The sequence below is a fragment of the Pollicipes pollicipes genome, unplaced genomic scaffold, assembly GCF_011947565.3.
Source record: "Pollicipes pollicipes isolate AB1234 unplaced genomic scaffold, Ppol_2.1 Scaffold_4219;HRSCAF=4965_pilon_pilon_pilon, whole genome shotgun sequence".
NCBI classification, from domain to species: Eukaryota; Metazoa; Arthropoda; class Thecostraca; order Pollicipedomorpha; family Pollicipedidae; genus Pollicipes; species Pollicipes pollicipes.
Window position 1 is genome coordinate 13,750,666 of NW_023596448.1, and position 24,376 is coordinate 13,775,041.

The window sequence follows — 24,376 nt, forward strand, 5'->3', positions numbered from 1 at the left end:
CGGGTGACTGTGCACGTAATGCCCCGTCCACTTAGTACTATATTTCTGCGCAATACGCAATTACCACCTTGTTGCGTATATTTTTTTAAATGATGCTATCAACGTTTTTTGTTGCATATGATTCTCAATTTCATGATAGGAACTAGCCAGTAAGTATGCCATGCGACTCAGAAAATTCTGAGCAATTCAGCAGTGTAACAAGTGACCAGTGTGTGGTCTTCCGCGTTGTTTACGGCCGTTGTCAGCGAGGTTGGAGGTAGCCATTTTGTGCCCGTTCGTGTTTGCTGGCCTGTAGCCGTTTTGCTGATGTGAGTGCCCAGTGTATTAGTCCATTGTTCATCATCCATGGTTAGATCGAGTGTGGTTTATTATCCTGAAGTGTACGTGTTCCTTTTGTTACGCCCCACCGCGATCTTGTCTGTTATTTTGCGCCTGGTCCGGCAGTACCATGAACTGCGCAGTTGCGGGATTGTTCCGCGCAGAGTTCGTCCGAGTTGGTCGTGGAGCATGTGATTAGTCACGAAGCGTGCATTTTTTGTTACCTTATCATTGTCAGGTAATGCACATATTAAATTTGGGGGGGGTTTGGAGGTAATTTAAAGGGCTCTCGCGGGCCTTTTATCATAGGGCTGACAGGCATCGGGCACCAAGAGGTTCTGGCACATACGAGTAACATCATCAGATACCTGTTGAAGCTATGGATTGCATACTGACTCACTTCAGAGTGGTTAAAAAATAAAATATTGTGGGGGGCATAGCAAAAGTAAGGTTTTGGTTGAGGTTTTGGTAAGGGTATGGTTGGTTGAGTTCTTCACTTTCCTGCCAAGGTTTAAGTAAAAAAGGTGTGTTTCCTGTGGAACTTAGCATAGTGCTTCATAAGCCAATTCTTATAATCAATTAATGGCTTGATGGAACACATACTAAGATATTAAAGGAAGCATGACCTTGATACAAGAATCATGTGCTTTAATTGTGTATACTTAAGGCCAGGATAAACCTGGTCTTCTCATTTCACTGGAAGCTGTACCATCATAACTATGTGAAATTGCTCAGCCTACCTTACACATGCTAGAGTGCTTTTACTAACTTGGGTAATCTGCTCTTTCAGTGAGAGATATCTGCAAGTTTCAGAGCTTCTTTGCTGCTGTCTGTTGCTGCTGGTATAGAAGACAGGAGGCCGTAACGTGTGGAGGTTGTTTTCTGTTGTATCTGAAGTTTATTTGGAAAAAAACAAACATGTGAGTATTTTGCCAACTGTAGGTATAGCAGCCTCTTGTTGAACCTGTTTACTATTTTAATTTTTCAGAAAAGCCAATTCTGCATGTGATAAATCCACGCACAATCCCAAAAAACTCACATTTCTTCATGTGTTTACCTTTCAAAAGCAGCAGTTGTGAAATGACTCAGGCAGCATTTGTCAAATTGCATTCATTTTGTCTATGTGTGTCTATATTGTCTATATTGTCTGTGTTTGTGTAATGTGTGTTTAGCACTCCTACATTTACTGCCTGTTAATGTTTATTTTCTGACACTCTTGTTTACTTTCTAGAGAATTCATTTTGTTATTGTTATGCCTGCCATGGTGGGTGCATTCAGTTGGATAATTTGTCATCAAGTTTTTGGTATTCCAATTCACAATGTCATCCAGCACCAAGTAACTAAGATCTCTTGCATCAACTTCAGGGATTAGGTTAAAGGTCATGACATTATCATAACATATGTAGATGGTGCATTATTTGTAAATATATATGCATGCAGATGTTTCTTCATTTCTTAGTTGGGACTTAAAAACATATTTGTGGGTATATGTATGTTTCTAGAAGTCCATGCTAGGTTTTTATGTTCAAACCATTGCACTACTAGTATCACATTAACTTTGTCAGTCATGGGAAGAGGAAAACATAGATGCTGACTTATACCAGACCTGCACTCTCAAGGCAGATCTTCCATGATGCTAGTGCTGCATGTTGGGCCCAGTACAAAGTTTATTATCTCACAGCCATCTCTTGATGTACATTGCCACTGTGCTGCAAGCATTCTTCACTTGGCAGAAAACTCAAGTCTTTGCTTGACACTGTCATGGCCTTGTCTCTACTGCATTCTGTCCATTATCTATTGTTACTGTTGTCCCTATGTCATCCCCAACCCTCTATCCAGCCTCTGCCCATCCATGACACTGTCCTTCCTCTATCCCAGATGCCATTTCTGGCTGTCCATGCCAGCAGCCATTTTTGCTGTTTACATGTGCCTATGCAGGCAGAGATGAATAGCTATGGAGGGATCTAATAATGATCCTCTAGGCTGCCACTATGCTCCTGCTCTGCATGTACCCTCAGCTTGTTCCTGATGTTGTCCTTTGACCTGTCCTTTCTCCCATCCCTTTGCAGATACTTTTGCCCATACCATCATGTACCTTTGCCCACACTCTTGCACTTTCCTTGGCACTTTCTGTGATGCTTGTGGCACAGTGCCCATGGTGCCTGCAGGTTTGGTGGCTTTGGCAGCAGTTTCGGCGGCGGCCGGCCGTCGATGAAAGGCTCCCAGCCAGGCGGTAACCTGCGCCGCCCTGATTGGACCCAGATCAAGCTGACACCCATTCAAAAAGACTTCTACCAGCCACTGCCACATGTGGTGGCGCGCGGCCAGTCGGAGGTGGAGGCCTACCGGCAGCGCAGCGAGATCACCGTGCGCGGCTCAACGGTGCCAGCGCCACTCATCGAGTTCCACGACCTGGCCATGCCCGACTACATTCTGAACACAATCAGGTGGGATGGTTGTTGACGCCCTGTTCCAGGGGCTGCTTGATTCACCACAGGCAGAAGAGAGGCAATTCCTGCAGCAGGGTCCATGACTGGGAGGGTGTGGCATGCAGAAGATGGTGATGTTGGCTGAGTTTTCAGGAGTGGGAGTGATCACTTTACTGTAAAGTGAGATAGCGAGGTTAGGTGCCTGCTGCATTGAAATTTTCCTGTCCCCCATTCACCAGGTTTTATGAGTATAACAGGCTGATGAATCATGTTTCATTAAGTGCTAAGCTATCATGAATAATCATGCTGTTCTCTCATAGCTTTAATTGTCTAATGCTTTGTGGTGAAACATATATATGCATTACACATGTTCATTCCCAACAAAGGTGTCTTTCAAAATGCTCCCAGTATGGTTCACAACAATCACAGTGATGTGTCCCAGTTTGCCAGTGGAGCCGTCAACTGCTGCCCTCGCCAGCCGAAGTGCGGCGGGCAGCTGATGCTAACGCACCGAACGGTGCCTGCAGGGCCAATGGTTTCACCACACCCACACCAATCCAGGCCCAGGGCTGGCCAATCGCCCTCTCCGGCAAGGACATGGTGGGCATCGCACAGACCGGCTCTGGCAAGACGCTGGCATACATGCTGCCTGCCATCATTCACATCAACCACCAGGTCAGGGAGCACTGAGGGCCGTCCGGACGAGCAGGGCCCGACCGCCGGCCCAGGCACCGAGGGCAGCCGGGGCAGGCCGCCGGTGTCGACAGGGGGTCGTCGGGGTAGCATTTGGGATGACAAGATCAAATGGGGTTTCATTCTACAAACTTCTACAAACTAAATAAACTTCTGTGTTAATGGAGTTCAAATCACAAGGTGGAACAGCTGCACCTAAAGGTCATGCAGTTCGACGAGGCTCATGTTCACCTGTTGATTGAGGGCATCGTACTATACAACTGGAATGATTGATTCACACTCGCAGTTAGCGTGCACTGGCGGCGGGCCCGACTTGGGCTGGCAGCGCTGACGATGTTAGCAGTTGCAGTTCATGCATCGCAAAATAGCGCAACTCGGCTGATCCCATCCCGTCTGCGGCAGGACTACTTGCGTCCGGGCGACGGGCCGGTGGCGCTGGTGCTGGCGCCCACCCGCGAGCTGGCCCAGCAGATCTCCGAGGTGGCCAGCGAGTTCGGCCGCAGCTCCAAGCTGCGCCACACCTGCGTTTACGGCGGCGCGCCCAAGGGCGGCCAGGTGAGCTTCGGCGGCCGGCCGGTCGGCGGCCTGCAGCGCGCGCGACACAAGGGTCTGCGGACTGGGCGGCTGCTGGTGTGTGCTCGACGCTCAAGTGAGGGTGGGAGGGGGGCGGGGCGACGAGTTGTCCAGTGCGTGGTTGACGGGCATTCGACGTTGTACGGTGCAGTATTGTCGCGTACCGTTTCCCAAATGGCCCGAGCGCGAGTGCGTGTAGATTCCGTCGGCTGTGCCGCCGGTGGCCACTGCCGCGCCGGCCCGTCCGGTCACCGGTGGCCCGGCCGGCGGCCGTGCCGCGTCGCTCCGGCTCTGACCAGGCGTCGTGCCGTGCCGGCCGGCGCAGCTGCGTGACCTGGAGCGCGGCGTCGAGATCGTGATCGCCACGGTCCATGTTGCGCCGGCTGACCGGTGACCAGTGACCGGTGTGCGGCAGCTGCGTGACCTGGAGCGCGGCGTCGAGATCGTGATCGCCACGGTCCGTGTTGCGCCGGCTGACCGGTGACCTGGTGACCGGTGTGCGGCAGCTGCGTGACCTGGAGCGCGGCGTCGAGATCGTGATCGCCACGGTCCGTGTTGCGCCGGCTGACCGGTGACCGGTGACCGGTGTGCGGCAGCTGCGTGACCTGGAGCGCGGCGTCGAGATCGTGATCGCCACGGTCCGTGTTGCGCCGGCTGACCGGTGACCGGTGACCGGTGTGCGGCAGCTGCGTGACCTGGAGCGCGGCGTCGAGATCGTGATCGCCACGCCCGGCCGGCTGATCGACTTCCTGGAGATGGGCAAGACCAACCTGCGGCGCACCACCTACCTGGTGCTGGACGAGGCCGACCGCATGCTCGACATGGGCTTCGAGCCGCAGATCCGCAAGATCGTGGAGCAGATCCGGCCCGACCGGCAGACGCTCATGTGGAGCGCCACCTGGCCCAAGGAGGTGAGCTGGCGCCAAGGTGGGACTCACTGCCCCCCTGGGGGTCTCGCAGTGCGAATTCAGCGTGGGCCGTGTCGTGGTGGATGCGAATGGAGACACGCGCATGATCCGAAGCCGGGACCCTGGCCCTTCTGCCGTTCTTCGATGACGGGCTACAGGTCCCTTGGAATTCACATGTGGGTACTGGCGTGCCAGAGTTCCGTTTGTCGGTGTGTCGTGACTGGCGCCTCCCTGCAGGTTCGTCGCCTGGCGGAAGAGTTCCTGGTGGACTACACCCAGCTGAACGTGGGCTCGCTCGACCTGGCGGCCAACCACAACATCCTGCAGATTGTGGACGTCTGCGAGAGTCATGAAAAGTTCCAGAAGTGAGTGGGCACCGTCGCAAGCGGCGGGATCCGGACACGCACTGACTCCGCCGGGCGGAGAAGCGGTAACACGCGCGCGTAGAGGGTGTCAAGAAGGTAGCTGGCATTACCTACGACGCTCGCGACATCCGCTACATACATTGCACATTCATGCTGTCACATTCTGTTGGGAGGTTGAACATTGTTGGAGGCCGTGGTTCGTCTGTACGTTGTGATTGACGTTTTGTTCAGCATGCATGTAACAGTGTGTAACACACGTCGGGGGAGAAAAGGGTGGCTGGCAGCGAACGTGGTTAAGGTAACAGCCGCCTGACGTTTGATGCAACATGTGTGTAGCAGCGTGTAACACGTTTCGGAGGAGAAGGGGTGAAGGGCAGCGAACGTGGTTCAAATAACAGTCGCCGTCGTATCCGCGTATGGTATCTACCCGTGTCGCCGCCGTCGCCACTCCAGCCTCTCCGCCCATCCGCCGGCAGGCTGTTTCGCCTGCTGGAGGAGATCATGGCCGAGAAGGAGAACAAGACCATCATCTTCACGGAGACGAAGCGCGGCTCCGACGAACTGACGCGCCAGATGCGCCGCGAGGGCTGGCCGGGCATGTGCATCCACGGCGACAAGTCGCAGCAGGAGCGCGACTGGGTGCTGCGCGAGTTCCGCAGCGGCCGCTCCCCCATCCTGGTGGCCACCGACGTGGCCGCGCGCGGCCTGGGTAAGTGCGCACGGCCGGCCGGGCGCGGCGACGACGGCGGCCTCGGCACAGCGGCTGCCTAACGGCCGGGTGTTGATGCAGTCGGACCGCTGGCGCCGGCGCGCCCCGGGCGGTCGTCCGTCGTCGGAGGTCGAACAGGAGAGGCGGCGGCGCCCCAGCCGCGGTAGGTCGGGCTGGCTGGCGGTCGGGTGGGGGTCTGGTCTCGAGCCGGCTGGGGTATGGGTCGGGACGGATCGGAACCGGATCAGGACCGGATCAGAACCGGATCGGAACCGAGTCAGGACCGGATCGGAACCGAATCAGACCGGATCAGACCGGGTCTGTGCAAGCAGACGGAGCCGGGCGGAGCGGCCGACGGTCAAGCGTCAGGTCGCCTGTCCGCGACCGGAGCTCGGCGGCCGGCGGCGCTCAGCAGCCGGTCTCGAGCCGGAGTTGGCGGTGGCCGAACAGACGGCCGGCGCCGTGTGCAGAGTCGGCGCGGCGAGCTCGAGTCGGCGGGCTGTGAGCAGCCCGGCCTGGACACGAGGAGATCCCGCACCGGGCGCCGGTGCGCGGACCGGGCTCGGCAGCAGGCGCCGCAGCCCGGAGAGCCGGGCCCCAGACGCGGCTCGAGCCGGCCCGCAGAGACATGGGCAAGCCGAGAGCCGCCACGGAGCGCGCTGGGCTCGCAGAGAAGACCGGCCGGCTGCCGGCGGCGGCCGGCGCGGGGGAGGGGAGGCGGACCGGCCTGGCCGGGGAGACGCGCCACTGCGCGGCGGACAAGGAGACCGGACGCAGTCGCACGGCAGGGCACGGCACGGCCGAGAGCCGGCGGCGGACGCCGCGCGCGCCACCAGCGTAGCCGACACGTCACGGGCAAACAGCTGCAACCACACCGGTGATATGTGTGTGCCGGAGCGTCGGCGGCGGGCGGGACGGGGTGGCGACGCCGGCTCGGCCGCCCCCGCCCGGCCCCGGCCGCCGCGGCGCCGGGCCGCCGGCCAGCGCGGCGGCCCGCGCCTTGCCTCGGTTGCAGTCGTGACGAGCGTGCGGCGCGCGCGCCCGCCCACCGTGTGTCTGTGTGACTGTGTGCTGCGCGTGTCTCCTTGTGGACGGCTGGCCGGGCCGGGCTCGGCGCGGCCCACCGGCCGGCTGGCCGCAGCCGCCAGTAACGAGCGCGCCTTCTCTGGCCCGGTCTGTTTGCAGCTGAGGCAGGCGGGGCGCGGCGCGCGGAGGACGGCCGCCGGCGGCGCCCGCCACCCACCGGCTGAGCGCCAGCTGACGCGGTGAGTGACGCTCCGGCCGGCCGGCCCCGGTCGGCCGGCCGGTCGCCGGACTGCCGCACGCGAGACAGCCGCCGCCCAGCTCCCCCTCTCCCCTTTCCTCCGCACCCCCCGGTGTGTAACGTGTGTTCCCCGCTCCGGTGGCCCCCTGTTAACCCGCATACCGTGCGCAGACGTGACCGACATCAAGTTCGTCATCAACTTCGACTACCCGAACAACTCGGAGGACTACATCCACCGGATCGGGCGCACGGCTCGCAGCCACAACACCGGCACGGCCTACACGTTCTTCACGCCCGAGAACGCACCCAAGGCGCGCGACCTGATCGCCGTGCTGCGCGAGGCCAACCAGGTGGTGAACCCCAAGCTGGTGGAGCTGCAGAGCTCGTCCCGCGGCTACGGCGGCAGAAGTGAGTAGTGTGCGGCTCGGCTCCACAGTAGGCCCTGAGGCGGCCTGGTCTGGTCTGGACTGGGTGCCACGTCGAGTGTTACTTGTGGGATGTTGTAAAGCCGAGACGGTCGTTTGGGCTACATGTCACGGGTGGTACTCTGGGCTGGGTGGAATTCAATTCCTTGCTCGTGCGAAACCTTCAATTTTCGTCTGCTAGGCCATTTGATGTATAGCGCGCTGCAGACTGCTAGCTATCGCATACAAGATACTTCATACCAAAACTGCATTTTCTCTGCCTTTTGTGGACCGCGCGCATCTGCGGTCACCAACGGCCGGCCGTCTGTTGACGCCGGCGCCGGCCAGGCCCAGACTGAGCCTGACTAACCTCCGGCCGTGTGCGGCAGGCCGGTACGGCGGCGGCCGCGGCTTCGGCGGCGGTGGCGGCCGCCGCTCGGGAGGCGCGTACGGCGGTGGCGGCCGTTGGTAGGCCGGCTCGACAGCGATCCCCGACCCCGGCAGAGGTAGCACCGCCTGCCGCCTAGCAGCGACGTGAACCGGCCGCGGCTGCCGCCGCACTACAAGGATTCCGTACGGAGGCGGTGCTTTCGGCGGAGCATTGGTTTCGGTGTTGTTGGTTTTTTTTGCACGCCACCGCACGGCGTGTTTTGGTCCCTCTGCCGGTTGAAACGCAGCCTGCGAAAACCGGTGGCGTGTTTGTTTAGTTAAGCCGAGGTGGCACCGCGCGAAGGCTGACGCCATGTTCATGTATAGTAGCCGGCCGTGCGAGGATCTCTGGAGGTTCAGGGCGCCGTCTCTGTATTGACGTGGTGCCTCTGTCTGGATCTCGCGCTGCCTGTCCTCCGGTCTCCCGCGTACCCTTTCGTTCTAGTGTAGTGTGTTCCCAGCCCGCTGTGGGCACCACGTGGGCGTCTTGTAAATAGCCTGCGTAGGACTGAATTCGCGTCAGCGTGTAGTGGCGGCTAGCGACGGAGTTGTCTGTGGAAGCGTCTGGATCAGCGCTTGGAACGCCGCAGACGGCGGCGAGCGCGGAGAACCCATTCCGTTGGCTTCGTGAGAGACAAGTGTACAAAAAGTTGTGTGGCGAGGCAGGTCGCTCAGAGGAGGTGCGCTGCGGCCGGCGGACGGCGGGCGCGCTGCGCCGTGTGTGGTGCGAGCTGTAGGGTTAGACTGGCAGTGGGGCGCCGCGACACGCGTCGGTCACTAGACGCCGGCGCGGCGGGCACCCGTGACGCGACGGCGCCTGTGTGGGCGGGGCGCGCTGTCAGCCAGCCCTCGCCGCCTGCTCGCTGGCCATCAGGAGCGGAGGTGCGTGTGTGTGTGCCGATTGCGCCGTCGCGGCCACCTGGACTCTTCGTGGTGCGCGTATACTTGAGCGCGCGTTCGCTGCTTCATCCCAGCGTATCTTGGGGCACGTTATGCACTACCCGGCGTTGCTACCGCGCGTGGCTGGCGCGTCTCGCGGACGTGAAGCTCCGCTGTCAGCAGGCGATTGCCCTCCTGAGATGGCCAGCGAATCGTGCAGACGGCCGCGGATGCAGTAATAAAACGGACGTTTGACCTTCGTGTCTTCTGCGGAGATGTATGGTGATGGGGCGGGGGGGGGGGGGGGGTGCGGTTTTGGCGACAATGTATCGATGTTAAGGTTTTTGTAAACCACGTGGGCGGCTTCATCGGGAGCCCTTACGGGCGAATTTGGTCCTGCTGGAACGAGCGCGGCGCGGAACCGCCCGAACGGTCAGAGAAGCCTGGCACGCGGGCTGCCATGCCCTCTGCAGTAGCCACGAACGAGGCATGGATCAACGTCTGTCAGCGGATGAAGGACGTCGAACTACGTCTATATTTCCCCCCAAAACTGACCGCCTCGGCCAGAAAACACGAAACGCAGCAAGAATATGCCCTTTGTTTTGAAAAACTGACGAAGGCACTTCCCAGGTGGTGGCAAGGCTGCCGCCCGTACTAAATTTCTGCCCCCGCCCCCCCCCCCCCCCTCACACGCCGTACTTGATGATGCCCACTGGCGCACATTGCCACACTGGCATTACCAAAGCGCTGCGAGGTAGTCAAGGCAGGTACTCCGTAGTTACGCTGACGAAAGACAAGATTATTGTTATGCTTATGAGGTACAGCGCGTGAGAGTGGCCAGATGCCTTGCGAGAAGGGGTGGCTCATATTCAGCCGACCCCGCCCCAGCTTTCAGGGGAGGTCGCCAGCTTCGAAAACGGCGTGGTTGATAGCTCGTTGCCCGAAATAAGGTAACCTGGAATAAGGCTGGTCACCAACACACAGGATTGTATTCCGTCGCCCGCCGACCGCTGCCGCCGGCACAGCATGAGGCCTGCCGGCGGCGGACTCGGGCCCTAAAAGTGCATAAAGCGCTGTTGTGGCGAAAAGTCTGTAGTGTTCACGATTTCATTCCATACTTTCGGTGCCGGCGCAGCAGCGACTTGAGAATTTTGGTCTCTGCACAGTTAAGTACTTTATTAGATTTTTTGAGATTACGTGCCCACACAATATCCTGGTCCGTCATATGTGTTGTACTGCTATGGTGTTCTCATCCTGTTGTCTTGATAAATCACGCCGTGCATCGATAACTTGTCAGATTTGGGGGCGAATCGCGCGTCCGTTAAGTGACGTTCGGTTTAATCATCTAAAGGTTGCTATGAAAGATGATTGTTTACGGATAACCTCCACTGAATGACGTTTGGTGAAGAACGTCTAGGGACATGGATGGGGGGGGGGGGGGAATTGATCCCTAAGCTTTCACGCCATCAACGCTAACTATTCGTTACTGCCATTTGTAGTCATGACATTTTATGTAAATATAAATTTTAAAAAATGTATGTTGGACGTAATATTATCAATAGCCACGCTGCCGATAGTTTCCAATACAATTTTGGACGAGTCTGCTCACTAAATAGGGGAGCCCCACTGTGGTCATTACGGAATAGTGCCGATATGTTCATGCAATGCCTAGCAACGTTTGGTTCAGCGTAGAGACAGTGAACTGCCTGTTCACTTTCTGAACGACTAAGGTAGCTATGAATGAGAGGATTTTCATTCCCCCTATTGTTCTGAGGGCTATTTGGCGATATACTACTTCTGCGTCAATATTGAAATCGAGCCTGGCCCCGAGGCCACATCACAAGGACTGTCACTCGCCCAGGGCCTTGGGCACTCGCATGTCATCCTGTCTGGTGAAGGACGAGGCTGCCCAATTCTGTTATCGCTTTGCATGTTTCAAGGGGGGGGGGCTGACTTATTGATATGTTTATCAATTAAGGGGTTCTGATACCGGCTTTACAATAATTGTCACCCGCGCGTTACTAGGCCTCACGACGAGTCAGACGATCAATTTTGTCAGAACATTGCACGCGCAATGGAAAATTCACTGTACACTGACCTCTTAAACATTTTAAATGATCAGTGGACGATGCCGATGGATCAGACGTGGCATGATCTGTTACCTGGATTTTAGCACGGCAGAGTCGAGTGCTTGGGCGCATCATGGATCTGCGGTGTTTTTGCCTTAAATCTTGATACGACGCTCTACAAACCATGGACTGCGATGACGCACCCCAGGGTCCTACTGGAACGTACCAGACGACGTGAGACATAACGCGCGGTGGTCAGGTTCATGTTTATATGTTCAAGTACCTCTCCCACATAGTTCAGATACTGCGTACAGCTTGATGCGACCGTGAGTTTTCCACGAGCGCAATCGAATGATTTTTGTCACGACGGGCTAAATGCGCCACAGCTGCTTTACGTGATGACCCCTCGCAGGCAGCGACGGAGGAAGTCCGATGCGGTACATAGGCAGAGAGTAGCAGTAGCACGTGCAGGATACCGTTGATGGGTTCGCAACTCGCAGAACGTGAGATTTGCTTCTCAGCTGCCTTCCCGCGACCCTCAGAAGGTAGAAATCGGAAAAGGGCGTCGACTGTCGGAAAATTTATGGATTTTTTCGGCGGTGGATTGGCTGCGGCCACGTAAGGAGTTTGGCTACGATGACCAGGAGTTACTGACCCTCAGCGCCATCAGTGAATTCGGTCATTTAGGGTGGCGTTGTTAGAATCATTTCAGGAGGCAGGCGACTGCAGAAGGCGAGGTTCGCACGTATGAGGCGGTGGGTGATTGCGGCGTGCCGATGAGGGATTCCGCAGACTAAAGATCATGAACCGATGAAGGATGCCGGCGTGCCGACGAGAACTTCCGGTGACTGTTATGAACCGATGAAGGATCAGACTGGGCTAAGTGGGGGTGCCGCGGTGAGCCTTACACCATGTGGTCACTATTTGCTGGGGATAAATGCCGAGGTGTATGTGGTGTATGGCTGCACGGTTCCGCTAAAAATTGAGGGGGTCTGATCGCTACTCATAATGTGCAGACTGTGTGTAGCGACCCCATTGTAGGCATCCCTTTAATATGGCCGATGACAAGCATGCATGAAATATTGTGAATGCATGAATGCAAATCGCGTAATCCCAGTAAAGAGACGTTTGCTGCCCATGTTAGAGTGAAGGCATCTGCATCGGGAAATCTCATACATTGGCGGCGGGCGAACGTTTTCTCCGACATTTGCAAACACTCCCAGTTAGTTTATGACGGCGACTTGCCTCAACGATAATTACCTGTGAATCAACGCAGTGGCCAATTACCCAACAATCATCCCTAACGATGCCATGTGGGATTAATCCAATAAAATATAATATTATCTTCAAGGATCTTTCTTTTGTGAGGTATTGTCCCGACGAGATAGCCCTATTACCTTGCTGATAAATATTTCCAAACACATTAAAAACATCATGCATTAGACAACTTAATGTGCGAGTACGTAACTTGATGAAAGCATGCAGGAACTTCATGTGAATAATTGAGTCGGTCACGATGCTTGGGGCTTTCTCGCAGGCTGTGCTTTGGGAATGTCGTGATTGCCGTTTTGTGTCGGTGAGGAATCCCTCGAGCGATCATGATCGCCAGCAGAAGGAATATCGGCAAGAGTTAGAGTCAAGGCAAGAGAGTTGAAAAGACGACCAAAACGAAGCAAGCGATGTAACTTGAAGTGGTGAAATTCCGCGCGTAACATAGTTGCGGTCAGTATGATAGCATTATGTTGGCTTATATGCCGCCTAAGAGTTAAGCAAGAAATCATGAAAAATCTAAACCTAACTCGACAAAAAATCGCGCGTAACATGATAGTGGCCAGTATGAGGGATGCCGCGTTAGATTTAAGCAAGAGAAAGTTCAAGAATCTAGGTGAAAACTGCACATAACAATAAAAGCTGGTATTATCACGGATCCTCTAGGGCTTATGCCTTCTGTGCTCTGTATTCAGAATGGGTCATGCGACGGCGGCAAATGGCATTCTGCAACGAAAATACAATCAAGCGGCGCGCACGATGTGCGTCACTTCAGGCGCGGCCCGAATGCGCGACTCCTATGTCTCACTCTTAGAAAACATCACCGGTGCGATAATGCGGAAAGTCCTTCCATCAGCAGCATCTTATTGCTGACCACATCCGCGCTCACACCTGTGAAAACCGCTCTGCTGTGCCGTGCGCGGCTTGGTACTCAGACACACTCAAGTCCTGAACGCTCTCTTCCGTACATGGGGCGAGTGGCAAGCCGTTCCCTTGCACCACGGATCTTTCAACCACCAGGATGACCTTGAGTATCACGTCCGGACGCACGCTGATTTCTGTGTCGTTCTTTTGTGGTGTATGCAGCAGATCGGTCAGCAATCGCAGTAATATGGGTAGACGCGCTCGAATGTACTCCGGTGAGAAGCCGTGCAGTTTTTGAGTAACAGTAACAGTTTTTAACGGCTTTTGAGTAACAGCAACAGCTCGTAACAGTTTACCTGTGATAGCTGTTGCACGTTCTTTAATCAACAACGTGGTCAGAATATTCATACTTTGAAACACACAGGTGATGCTCCGTTTTGTTGTAACATCCGGGGCAAGTTTTTCAGTGGCTAAACACGTGCTCGGGTGGGGGTCAAATTGCCCGCCCCCGGATGTTTTCCGTCATGATTTCCGAACGGCATGGCTTAGCCGCGCCAAACTTTGCATAACTGTAGACAATTGAATAGCGGGTTGTTTGATATAAAAATTAGATGTATCTTGGGAGGTCGCTGACCTATGGCAGGTCAAAATCGGGCAATGGTTCCAGCAAAGTCAGCGTCTAGGAAACTGTTCAATTTGAAGCAACAACAGAATGTTAGACGGAGTCATACACATCTGAGATGCTTTCTTAGGCAACACAAATACTGAATGAGCAAATTACATTAACCTAAGGTCAGGTATGAATGTCAGACCAAAGTCAAAACCAGCCTGTTTTATTACTCGGGGGCTTGCTGTATGGGATAGTTCTGGGGGTCATTTCTAATTTATTGAGAAAAAACTGCATTATACATTTTCCATGGACTTCTTAGACATTTCAATAGGTCATCGATCTAAAATGACCCAAGTCAACAATTTTTTTCAGGAACATATTGCCTAGCGTAATCTTTGTCGCTTATTCAAACGCAACACTTAAAGCAGTCTTGTATGACTGTGGCCACCATGACCTTCAAAAGGTCGAACACGGTCAATGACCCAAATGAATACGTGACCTTTTGCTTAGAAACAGTTATCTAGGCTCTGGGGCACTTTGGAGACCAGCCCTCAATTTGACATTGCTTAACCCTATTCGACCCGAAGGGCATGACCTAGTATCTTCAAACTTTAATCTAAGTGAGTTTACGTATAAGTCAACACACTGTAAATTTGGTGTTTCCGGATTTCTTGGTTCCTGAGATATCATGAGTTCAAATTGCTCACCCCACCCGAGCGAAGGGTATCCAGCCGCCCACCCGGGCGCGTGTTAAATTTGCGAGACATCCATACCGTAACGCATACAATTCATAAACCTTTCTGTAGCAGCATTGGTATTGCCGGGGATGATTTATGGAGCACCAGGTATGCTCACACCCGATACCCCATGTTTTGGCCAGCCATAGTCTAGCCATTGCCATGGGTCAGCGACATTACATGGTACATCTAATTTCTTACGTCAAATGATTCGCCAATTACTTACCTGCAGGTATATAAAGTTTATATGACGCGCCGTTTAGAAATCCGTCAGGAAAAATCCTTTGGGAGGCCAAATTGACCCCGCACCAGAGCGCGTGTTAATGCTCGCTCATATGGCCGGGTGCATGCCCTTCGCTCAGGTGGGGGCGGAGGTTAATTTAATCCCTCTGAGATCTCAAAAACTAAGAGAGCTAGAAATCTCATATTCACAGTGTGCGTTGACCTGTATGTGAACTCACCGGTGCAAAAATTTGGGCTTCCTAGGTTATGACCTCAGGGTAATTTAAGGTCAAACAAAGTCAAACACTGGATTGGTGTCTAAAGCGTCCCATAACTTAGATATCAAATCTAAGTAAAAGGTCACTTGTGCTCATTTAAGGTCAGTGACCTTGTTTGACCTTTCACAGGTCATGGTGACTAAAATCATACAAAACTGCTGTAGGTTTTGCATTTGAATACGCGTCAGATATTACGCTAGGAAGTATGTTCCTAAAAACAGAATATTGATAAGCGTCGTTTTAGGTCAGTGCCCTATTCTGACCTTCACGAAATACATGGAGGATGTATAATGTGGTTCCTATCGTCAGAAAATTCGAAATGGGCAGCAGAAACTACCTCATGCGGCAACCTCAAGAGTAATAAAGCACAAGACAAGAGCAATAAAGCGACTTTAAGGAGTAGTAAAGCATGAAGCAAGAGTAATAAAACGGTTTTGACCTCGGTCTGACCTTCAGACCTGACCCTAAGACAATGAAATTTGTGCACTCAATTGTTGTGTTGCCTTAGAAGCTATCTAAGAGATGTATGGTTTCGTCTCTCACTCCGTTGTTGCATCAGATCGAACGATTCGCTATAAATTGTGTTCTCTGAATCCATGGCCTGACTTTGACCCGTCGCATGTCAAGATACCTTACAGGCTAGATATTAATTTGTGATGTTTGTTTTGTGATTTGATGTATTTGTTTATACCTCAATTTGGTTTAGTTTGAACTTACAAGATACATCTAGATCTGTGATGCTTCACAATCAGCCATTGAATTGTCTACAGCTATGCAGAACTTGGCGCGATCACGCCGCGACGTTCGGAAACCATTCGGGAAAAACCTTCGGGGGTCAAATTGACCCCACCAGTGCGCGTGTTAACGTTCGTATTCATGCACATGAAGTGTTCAACGCCTTCTATCGATATTTACGGATAGATGGCGCTACGTCAGACTTTGACAACGATGGAGGTAGAGCCACTTCTGAAACAAACGGCTGTCGTCCAGACTGGATTCGATGTTGCGACATAGTGCGGCAGATCCTTTGAGGAAGGGGAGCAGGCTGTGTCGCGCCATGTGTAGCGTAATTTAGGCGTCGATTCTATTTCGTGTATTTCGTGCGCGACTGTTGTGGGAACGAGAGAAAATCCGGGGCGCCACGGAGACGCCTTTTCCTGGTAATAAACAGCGGCATGAACAGACGTGCGTCTGGAAGCACCAGCAAAACAAATGCATTAGCCACATACCCACACTATCTTCACGCAGCCAAATATTTCAAAGTACCATGCCTTTGCCATGTTCTTACTGGACGATAGGTCATTTCTAAACTTTCAGTTGGTTTGGATTAGGTCCCTTTCGACTAATAATGACCATTTCAGGGCTATGGGATTAAGAAGAGTGAAAAATAGGGAGCGGGGACAAGCCGCACACACCTTGGGGTCTATCCTCCGCGGCTTTGTCCTCACAGGGATACCTCGGCGCGGTATGCGTTATGCGCTGGCGCGCGCCTCACCAGCGGCACTTGCGCCCACTCCTGGCTGGTGCATGTAGTTTGGCCCGGACAAATGGGGCGTCGCGAGGATGCAGGGTTACGCAAGATTGAGGTAAGAAGAGTTGATGGATCACTAAAAAATCATCGAGCAAAATGTGTCCAAACGTGAATGGCGAAGGCTTCAGGTACTGCTCGGACCGTCGTGAAAGTCGCATACTATGATTGCCACTAGACAGAAAGTAGCGCGCGGAGCCTTAAAACCATCAGAAGGAATAGAATTCCCTTAAAATAATTGTTAATGAAATGGCATCACTGGTATAATGGTAATTTCGAATGACCATAGTATTCCATGGAGATGGACAAGTGTCATGTATCATGCATCCCCTTCATTTACTTCTCACTTGGTGGGGAATTTCTGGCAGATGATTTCTTATACCATTTTAAGGGCATTTAGAGTCTTCTACGTTTTCTTTCCGCTTTTTGCTTTGCTGTTCATTCAGTTGGCATGTTTCCTTGCAGTCGTTTTTACCATTTTTATCATGACATCCCACGGTCTTTGGCAAAAGCCATCTGTTTTTATCACTTCGGAGCTCGTGCTATTTTTTAGGTTTCTTTTTTAGCTCCCGCCTCCGCTAAAAATTGTGTAATCCTTTCAGCTTTTCCACCTACTGCTTTGCATCTTACTATAAGAACAAAAATGAGTGTCTAGCCATACCCATAAAAATTCAACTCATCGACACGGATGAAACCAAACTCTTGCGGAAAGCCCTTTTAGCCAATTGTGCTCCGCTATATGCGTTATTCCGTTCACCATTCTCTTTGGAAGACCGTTTCACTCTGCAAAGGTCCCAGCTTATGCAAGGCGCCAAAACCTGGCGGCATTAGCAGCCAGTTTGAGTGACAAGTGACGCACAGGCCCAGTTCTGCGCACAGGCCCGGTGCCAGCTGTATCCGCTGTGCAAAGGTGGGCTAGCAACGAAAATGTCACCACTAACAGGCGATGTCGCTTTCAGGCGAGAAGGTCAAGTGTTATGGACACAGTTTCACGAATCCTCGTCGGGCGGACTATTGATTGAAGAGCGGTAATTTGGTTGACACCGTGTGACATCATTTCGACAACTCACATTCAATTTTTGAGCGTTGGACAGTCTGCGCCCACCTATCGGAGGCGTCGTCGAAATACGCTGCCACTAATGACGTGAGCGCTCCAGCAGTGAGCCCCGGGTGGCATGGCCCCGATATCTGACCCGACGGCGCAGCTACAACAGACATGTCACTGTGAGCAGCGGATGCAAATCTACTAATCTCAACAGATAATGTCACGATTTGGTGATGGGTTGTCACAGGGCTGGTGGTTTCGCCTTAAATGGCAGCATCATGCCTTGATTGCATGCCCCATAAACATTACCAGTGGTCCAAACTGCGATTTTCGGAAAGTTCTGTGTACTTAACTGAAACTTTTGAAAAACTATCTCATATATTCAGCCTCTTCCATGTAAGCCCTCAGCTCGAATACCGTTTATATAACCGTCTGGCCAAACAAAGGCACTAAGCATGCTCCAGGCATTGCAGTTGCCAACGGCCGGGCTGGTGAGCGGGCGGTGTCTAGCACCAGGAGGCGCGGCGCGGCGGCGGATGGGTGTCTCACATCGAGCGTCTCTGAAAGCTATTGACAACTGTGCTGTGTATCCAGGCTTCCTGAGATCAAGATGGGCGATCCTTTTTTGACACATACTGTTTGATGGCGGTTCTGGCAGCTTGATGGCAGTTTGATGGCAGTTCAACCATTGACAGGTGACCTTGGTGGATGAGATCCAATATTCGCGTTTCCATGGGGCCGCGTCGACATGCGAAAAGGCAACAGGTATGGTTTGCCCATAGGAACGGAGATGCAACAATAACAAAGCTATATGCTTACAATGAGTTTAGGCTTTGCTTTGCTTCCACCGTCGGTCCACGTGGTGGCATGAAGGATGGAAAGACTATGTGGCGATATGCCAACACATAAAGGTTGTAGAAGGAAAGATCATCGAGAACGATGGCACGATGGTGGAAAGTACTGACATCCCATTTAGCAGCATCGTAGAGTTGCTACGTTTGATGCCACCATAACTGCAGTCCAAATAAACGAGCAATGCGGCGTAAATATTCTGTCATAATCGAGGAAAATAATTGAAACGAAATTTGGTTGGACTGGTTTGATTACATACATTCTTCCGTGATGCTGTTCTATGGCAATTGTTTTTACGGGAGGCCGTTGCAGCTCATTTTCTGCCGTCAAGGGGTGATTCGAGCAACAAAGGTTATGTTGACTGACGAGATATGCGCCTTAGCGGCCAATACACAATGATATCACATCATCATCACCAAGGTCTCCATCATCACGTAAACTGCAGTTGGAGGGCAACTGCAGCACCCAGTGTCTGCTTGTCAAACATCACATAGAAAACACTATGTTTTTACGTCATGTGATGTCCACACAAAAAGAGTCACATTTCACCACAAATGCCGTAGAAATCAGTCTCCGAAGACGAGCCGAAACACGCTCTCATTTCTCCAGGTTGCACCACTAGTCGCATCTCAGGTGTTTAACACACGGTCACATTCTATCACCACATCTTGCTGAAGTGGTTCTCTTTGTTGTGATGAGGGAACGATGCGGCAATCGAAGCCGCACAAGTTGACATAGCTCGACCTGGGCTCATGCGGGAACTGAAGACAATAGGTATTGTAAGAGCTACGCTGAAACGGCAGCCATATACGTAAGACAGTGTGCCGTCTGAGGTGGTGCGGCGCGTCTGATGGCACACGGTGCAGTAGCATCCTACATGGCTCCTCACAGACCGACGGCGGAAGCAAAGCAAAGCATGCACTCATTTGAAGCATACATTTGTGTTATTGCTGCACCTCCGTTCATCTGGGCAAAATGCATTGTTTACCTTTTGTATGTGTACATGACCCCGTGGAAACGCGAATGTTGGACGTCGTCTCTCGAGACCACCTGTCAATGGTTGGAATTCTGACATGTGTTCAGCTGCCCTGGCTGTCAAATGCTTCGCTATGTTTTTCCACAGTTCAAAAGAAGGAAATCCAGTAGTAGGTCGTCTTGTACCTGTAGTCCTTTATGTAGCACCTGCACTTATATGTGACCTATCGCGCAGTGTTCGGCAGGTCCGGCTTTGTTCTTAGCTGAAGCTGTTCTTCCCAGCATTAACCAAACTCGAATGTATGTCTGTGGGCTTGGTTTGTGCGCATGATATTGAAATGACAGTCTTGAGAGAGGCTATTGCTGATTATCAATGATGCGTCGGAGCCGGATTACGCAGCTGGTCGTGGATTCAATTGCACCTTGCATCCAAAGGTGTTGTGTTGCGCAGCTGGCGATGTGTGCTTGCATGAAGTTTAGAAGGCCACAGAAAATACACTTTTACTACCTGTCACCGCTTATAACATATAACACGGCATAAGAAGCAAGCATGTATTTCCCTACAGCCGAGAAGAGTCATCGACAACCCGCAAGCATTTCATTGTAATCGGGACTTAATGGAAGCCTGTAAAGGAATTAAAACAAGGTATTCATGTGTTCTGCTGACGGCGTCGTTGACCCGTCCAGCTTTCCAGCCTTGGTGCTGTCTACCACCAATGCTTGCCGGAGTGCTTCGGGATGTGGCTGAAAATGTACCTGCTGAAGCCGTTCATGTAGCTCCAGACGTAGCTGGAGCTGAGCCTGCTCGGGACCTGAAAGAAAAGCAGCTTGGTGAGTACGGTAGGTAACGAGACTTTTATTCTGTCTAACAAGCAACACTGTGCTGACGACCCTAGCGTGGCACGTCCTGCGATACGCGTTTCGGCATTATTTGATACTTGGCATGATACATTCTGGACCTTGCACATTCCGAACCTAATATATGACATAGTACTCTCCGGACGTTGCAGACTCTGAATTTGATACGTGACGTAGTACACTCTGGACCTTACACATGTCCCAAAACCGAAGACATAAACCTGACTGCGGAGATCACTGGCTCAGCAAGGCTAAGGCTATAGCCCTGCACGGGTAAGATTTGTACTTCCCCATATAACCACTCTTATAAGCACAGATGTACTATCAACTAAGTAATATCCTACTTCATATGTATACTGCGCACATGTGCTATATGAGTTGATACTCGAAGCCATGCTTTTCTCAATAAACCGTCCCCCCCCCCTCTCTCTCTCTCTCTCTCTCTCTCTCTCTCTCTCTCTCTCTCTCTCTCTCTCTCTCTCTCTCTCTCTCTCACTGCCCAGGCTACCCGCTAACCATAGGGCTGTTCATATACCCAACTGTTAACGAGTCCTTATCTGTCGTACCCACCGGTTACCTACACATCTGGACTTTCGGTACTTACGTTCCTAATTTGGGAAAATTTCAAAAAGGTTTATTTTAAAACTTACCAGTTTTCATTGTCAATTCAAAAGTAGTGCTAAAGCACTTGCCTTGACGTGATATCTGAAGTAGCTGGGGAAGACCGAGTGGAACGACACTCCGGACTGGATTAGTTGCGACAGGGTACCGGACAGCAGCCAAGGACAGCAGGTCCGAGCGGATCGCCCCGGAATACTGCTTCTGCAAAAGCGTCATCACCACGTCATCACCCCGTTCGCCCTTCCCGAAGATCATGAAAACGAAAATAGATCAACCGATGTTTGCGCATTGATAGATCGCATCACACCAAACTGTGTCACTCGTCTCTGGCTCCATCTGACTTGGCTAATCAAACATTTGGATTACCTACCATGGCATGGGTACAGGTGGATCAACCTTTCATGGAAGCCGGAGTGATCCCGCTGATTTGACTGACGATCGTAGGCTGGGAAATCCCGGTGGTGCGCAGGTGGGCGCTCAGACCTCCGAGCGAGGCTTGAGGCTGATATAAGCGCGGCAAGCCGACACCGGAGAGCACGGGCAGCAGACTGGCACCCGGGTATGTGGGCTGGCGAAATAACCACATGGTGTTGATACAGACAAACTTATTCCCAACGATATTTGAGACCAACAACGTGATGCTGGTAATGGTGGCCGTGACTGCCCGTGTTACGGGGCTAGGGCACCGCGACCTGCGCCGTAATGGTTGTGACAGCCGCCACGGAACTGAGACTGTCGACATGGCCGAGACCGGGCACCAACAACCCTGCCGGTTGGCTGTGGAAGCTACAAACACATGCCAGTGCGAGGTAGATCTTAACAGCTTGCTACATGGGATGAGACTTACGGCACTGGTGGAGGAAGAGATCGGTTGAAAGACGGTGGGGTGCGCGGACACCGACAGCGAGTTGAAAAGCGAGTGCGGATAGCCGGCGGCGGGGGTTGCTCCGACTGCAACAAAGACCGCCGCATTGGTTAATTTTCACCTTGAGTCACTCTGAAATTGTTGCGATGCCTCGATGCTCCTATTTCCTGAAACTGACGTCTTTTGTGGTCCTCTGGTGCAGCAGTTGTCAGGAAATTAGATGTTTCACTACACGTTTGTTGTCGGGTACGCCTAACGTTTGAACGCCTGAATACGTCCAACAGCTTTATTTTTTGCTGAATTTCTATTAAAAATAAAAGAGTTTGCACTTGTCCGTCGTTAAAACGACCAGTGGCTTATCAGCAGGTCATGGCAGGGCACAGATGAGACGAGATATTTACCAGTTCTCGTACATCATGTACATGCATCCGCATGTGACACGCACATCCGGTGTTCATGTTTGCGGATATAATGACTTACAGTGGTGGCCATTGAAGCCCAGCACACGTGTGGCTGAAGAAGGTGTTGAAGCTGGACACGGACACGGGCCGGTGCTGCTGTGCGGCCAGGCGGATGTCAAGGAGAGCCAGAGGCGCCTGCAACAGAATGCAAACACAGTGGTATTCATTTAGAATACACTGTGCTGCGAGCGTGGCCTGCCTCTCGGAAACAAAGAAATAGGCATTCGTTTAGGTATTACTCAATTATATAAACTCGCAACTGCAAAAGTCACCAATCACATTTCATATGACACAAAAATTGTGTACCTTTTAAAGCTGTCGAGAATATTTCGTTCAACGAGGTGGATAGAAATTCTCAAGGCCTCAATTAGTTAGATGAATAAATAAGCTGTCTGCATTGTTCAAATTCACACACGCATATATATATATATATATATATATATGTATATATATATATATGTATATATATGTATATATACATATATATATATATGTATATATATATATATGTATATATACATATATATATATATATATATATATATATATATATATATATATATATATATATATATGCATATATATACAAATTATATTGCTCTGTGGACAATATGGGCAATGCTCTATGTTGAAAAGTTACAGCGCTTTACTATAATACTCTGCGGGTGGAATAACCCAGGCTATACTCACGAGCACACCAGACCAATACGGGCACTTGTATCTGCCCAGGTACGATCTCAGTCCGCTGAGGTAAGAGTCCGTGTGGAACGGAGACGGTAGAGCTCCGAACACAGAACTCAGGGACACCAGGCGGCCAGACAGGGCTGGGATCTTCGCATACACATGTTTTGTCTCAGAGCCGTTAAGGCAAAAAGGCTACATTGAGCACATCCAGCACAGCTAGCATTTTATGGTGTTTGAAATTTCAACAACGGCGCAGGCAGGCGTCATATAATTGGGATTAGCAAAAGTGGCATTACGTGTTAAACAGTTGGAGGATAGATAGATCCAGCCAGTTAACAACACAGTTTGCATGGTGCAAGACATGATGCTTCCGTCAAGTGTTTAATATAAACAAAACAAACAACAATGAACTTAACTTCCCAATGGGACACCATGTAAACTGTAATCTCCTGACGGACTGGTGCTTAACATGTTACCTGTTCTACAAGAGGGGCGAATAAAAGAAACTAGATTTGACAGTGAACTGTCACGCCACAATATCTGCCCGACTATCACGGATAAACTTATTTTGTTCCTGTATGTTTGTCGTGCACACCTCCAGCTGTTTTGTACAGTTTTGGCTCTTCCAACAGCTTTGAAGCCGAAATTTATCCTTGAGGTGGGTGTGACAAATGTGCAGAGCATCCACGGTTACTGGATCTACCTTTGAATATACAGAAGACCCGCAGAATACCTTAGCACTCCAAAAACAAAATCGAAACAGTCATTCAAAAGCGTAAAGCATTTCTAACAGCGTGTGCAGAGTTTTTTTTATCTCTTTCGAGGAAAGGAACTCCAGTCTTAGTTCGAAGTTAAAACTGAAACCTCGGCACGTCCCGACGGTTACGCATAACGGCAAATGTAGGCATGCATATTTTCCCGACTTCTTTGCACTACACAACATTTTAAAACTTTTCCAGGGGCAAGCCCGGATGGGCAAAAGGAGATAGCCATCTATCACACAAAGACTATGACCAGTCAACGCTATGGCTGACAGCAATGGACAGCTGCTTGACAGTTAATGATTGTCAGCAGCTGACGAACGCAGCAGTGGGCTACAACCCAGCCGTGTGCAAGTACTACTCTCTTTTAGAAAACTGGACACGCCTATATCACCCATTCATTCATCGTCATGTAATATGACATCATACTCGTATATAACACATAGAACATCTTGACCCAGAAGGGACAATGACTTCCAACTTATCCTACCCTTTCACTACGACAATGTGCACCCTGCCCCCATCTATGCAATGCTTGTGGTCTAAACTCGCAATTTTGATAACAAGACAGAACGAAAATAAAACCCCAAAAAATCAACATCGCGTTTACTTCGCATACAGTCGACTCAATCCCGGCAGGACAAGATTTTAATTGTTGCATACCTCTATCTTATCAAGTTGGAAATTGTCTCACAGTATGACAACT

The 24,376-nt window shown here is 51.6% G+C and overlaps 1 protein-coding gene across 3 annotated transcripts; it reads left to right on the forward strand.

Moving 5' to 3' along the window:
* The first annotated feature begins 227 nt into the window (after nucleotides 1-227).
* On the forward strand, nucleotides 228-9,226 carry LOC119095855 (putative ATP-dependent RNA helicase DDX17). Of its 3 annotated transcripts, none has more exons than XM_037218707.1 (10): nucleotides 228-256; nucleotides 1,109-1,238; nucleotides 2,487-2,765; nucleotides 3,275-3,422; nucleotides 3,843-3,995; nucleotides 4,700-4,924; nucleotides 5,159-5,286; nucleotides 5,763-5,995; nucleotides 7,431-7,667; nucleotides 8,053-9,226. In XM_037218707.1, coding segments are annotated over exons 2-10 (1,488 nt in total). In that variant the 5' UTR covers nucleotides 228-256; nucleotides 1,109-1,236; the 3' UTR covers nucleotides 8,136-9,226. The 3 variants fall into 3 exon arrangements, with proteins under 3 accessions (XP_037074602.1, XP_037074600.1, XP_037074601.1); XM_037218705.1 differs by having other exon boundaries at nucleotides 234-308; XM_037218706.1 differs by lacking the exon at nucleotides 228-256 and adding an exon at nucleotides 475-556.
* The last annotated feature ends 15,150 nt before the right edge of the window (nucleotides 9,227-24,376 follow it).

Coding starts and splice junctions, on each gene's coding strand:
- LOC119095855 (XM_037218707.1), top strand. Junction 3,423..3,842: donor TCATTCACATCAACCACCAG/GTCAGGGAGCAC, acceptor CGTCTGCGGCAG/GACTACTTGCGTCCGGGCGA. Junction 5,287..5,762: donor AGTCATGAAAAGTTCCAGAA/GTGAGTGGGCAC, acceptor ATCCGCCGGCAG/GCTGTTTCGCCTGCTGGAGG.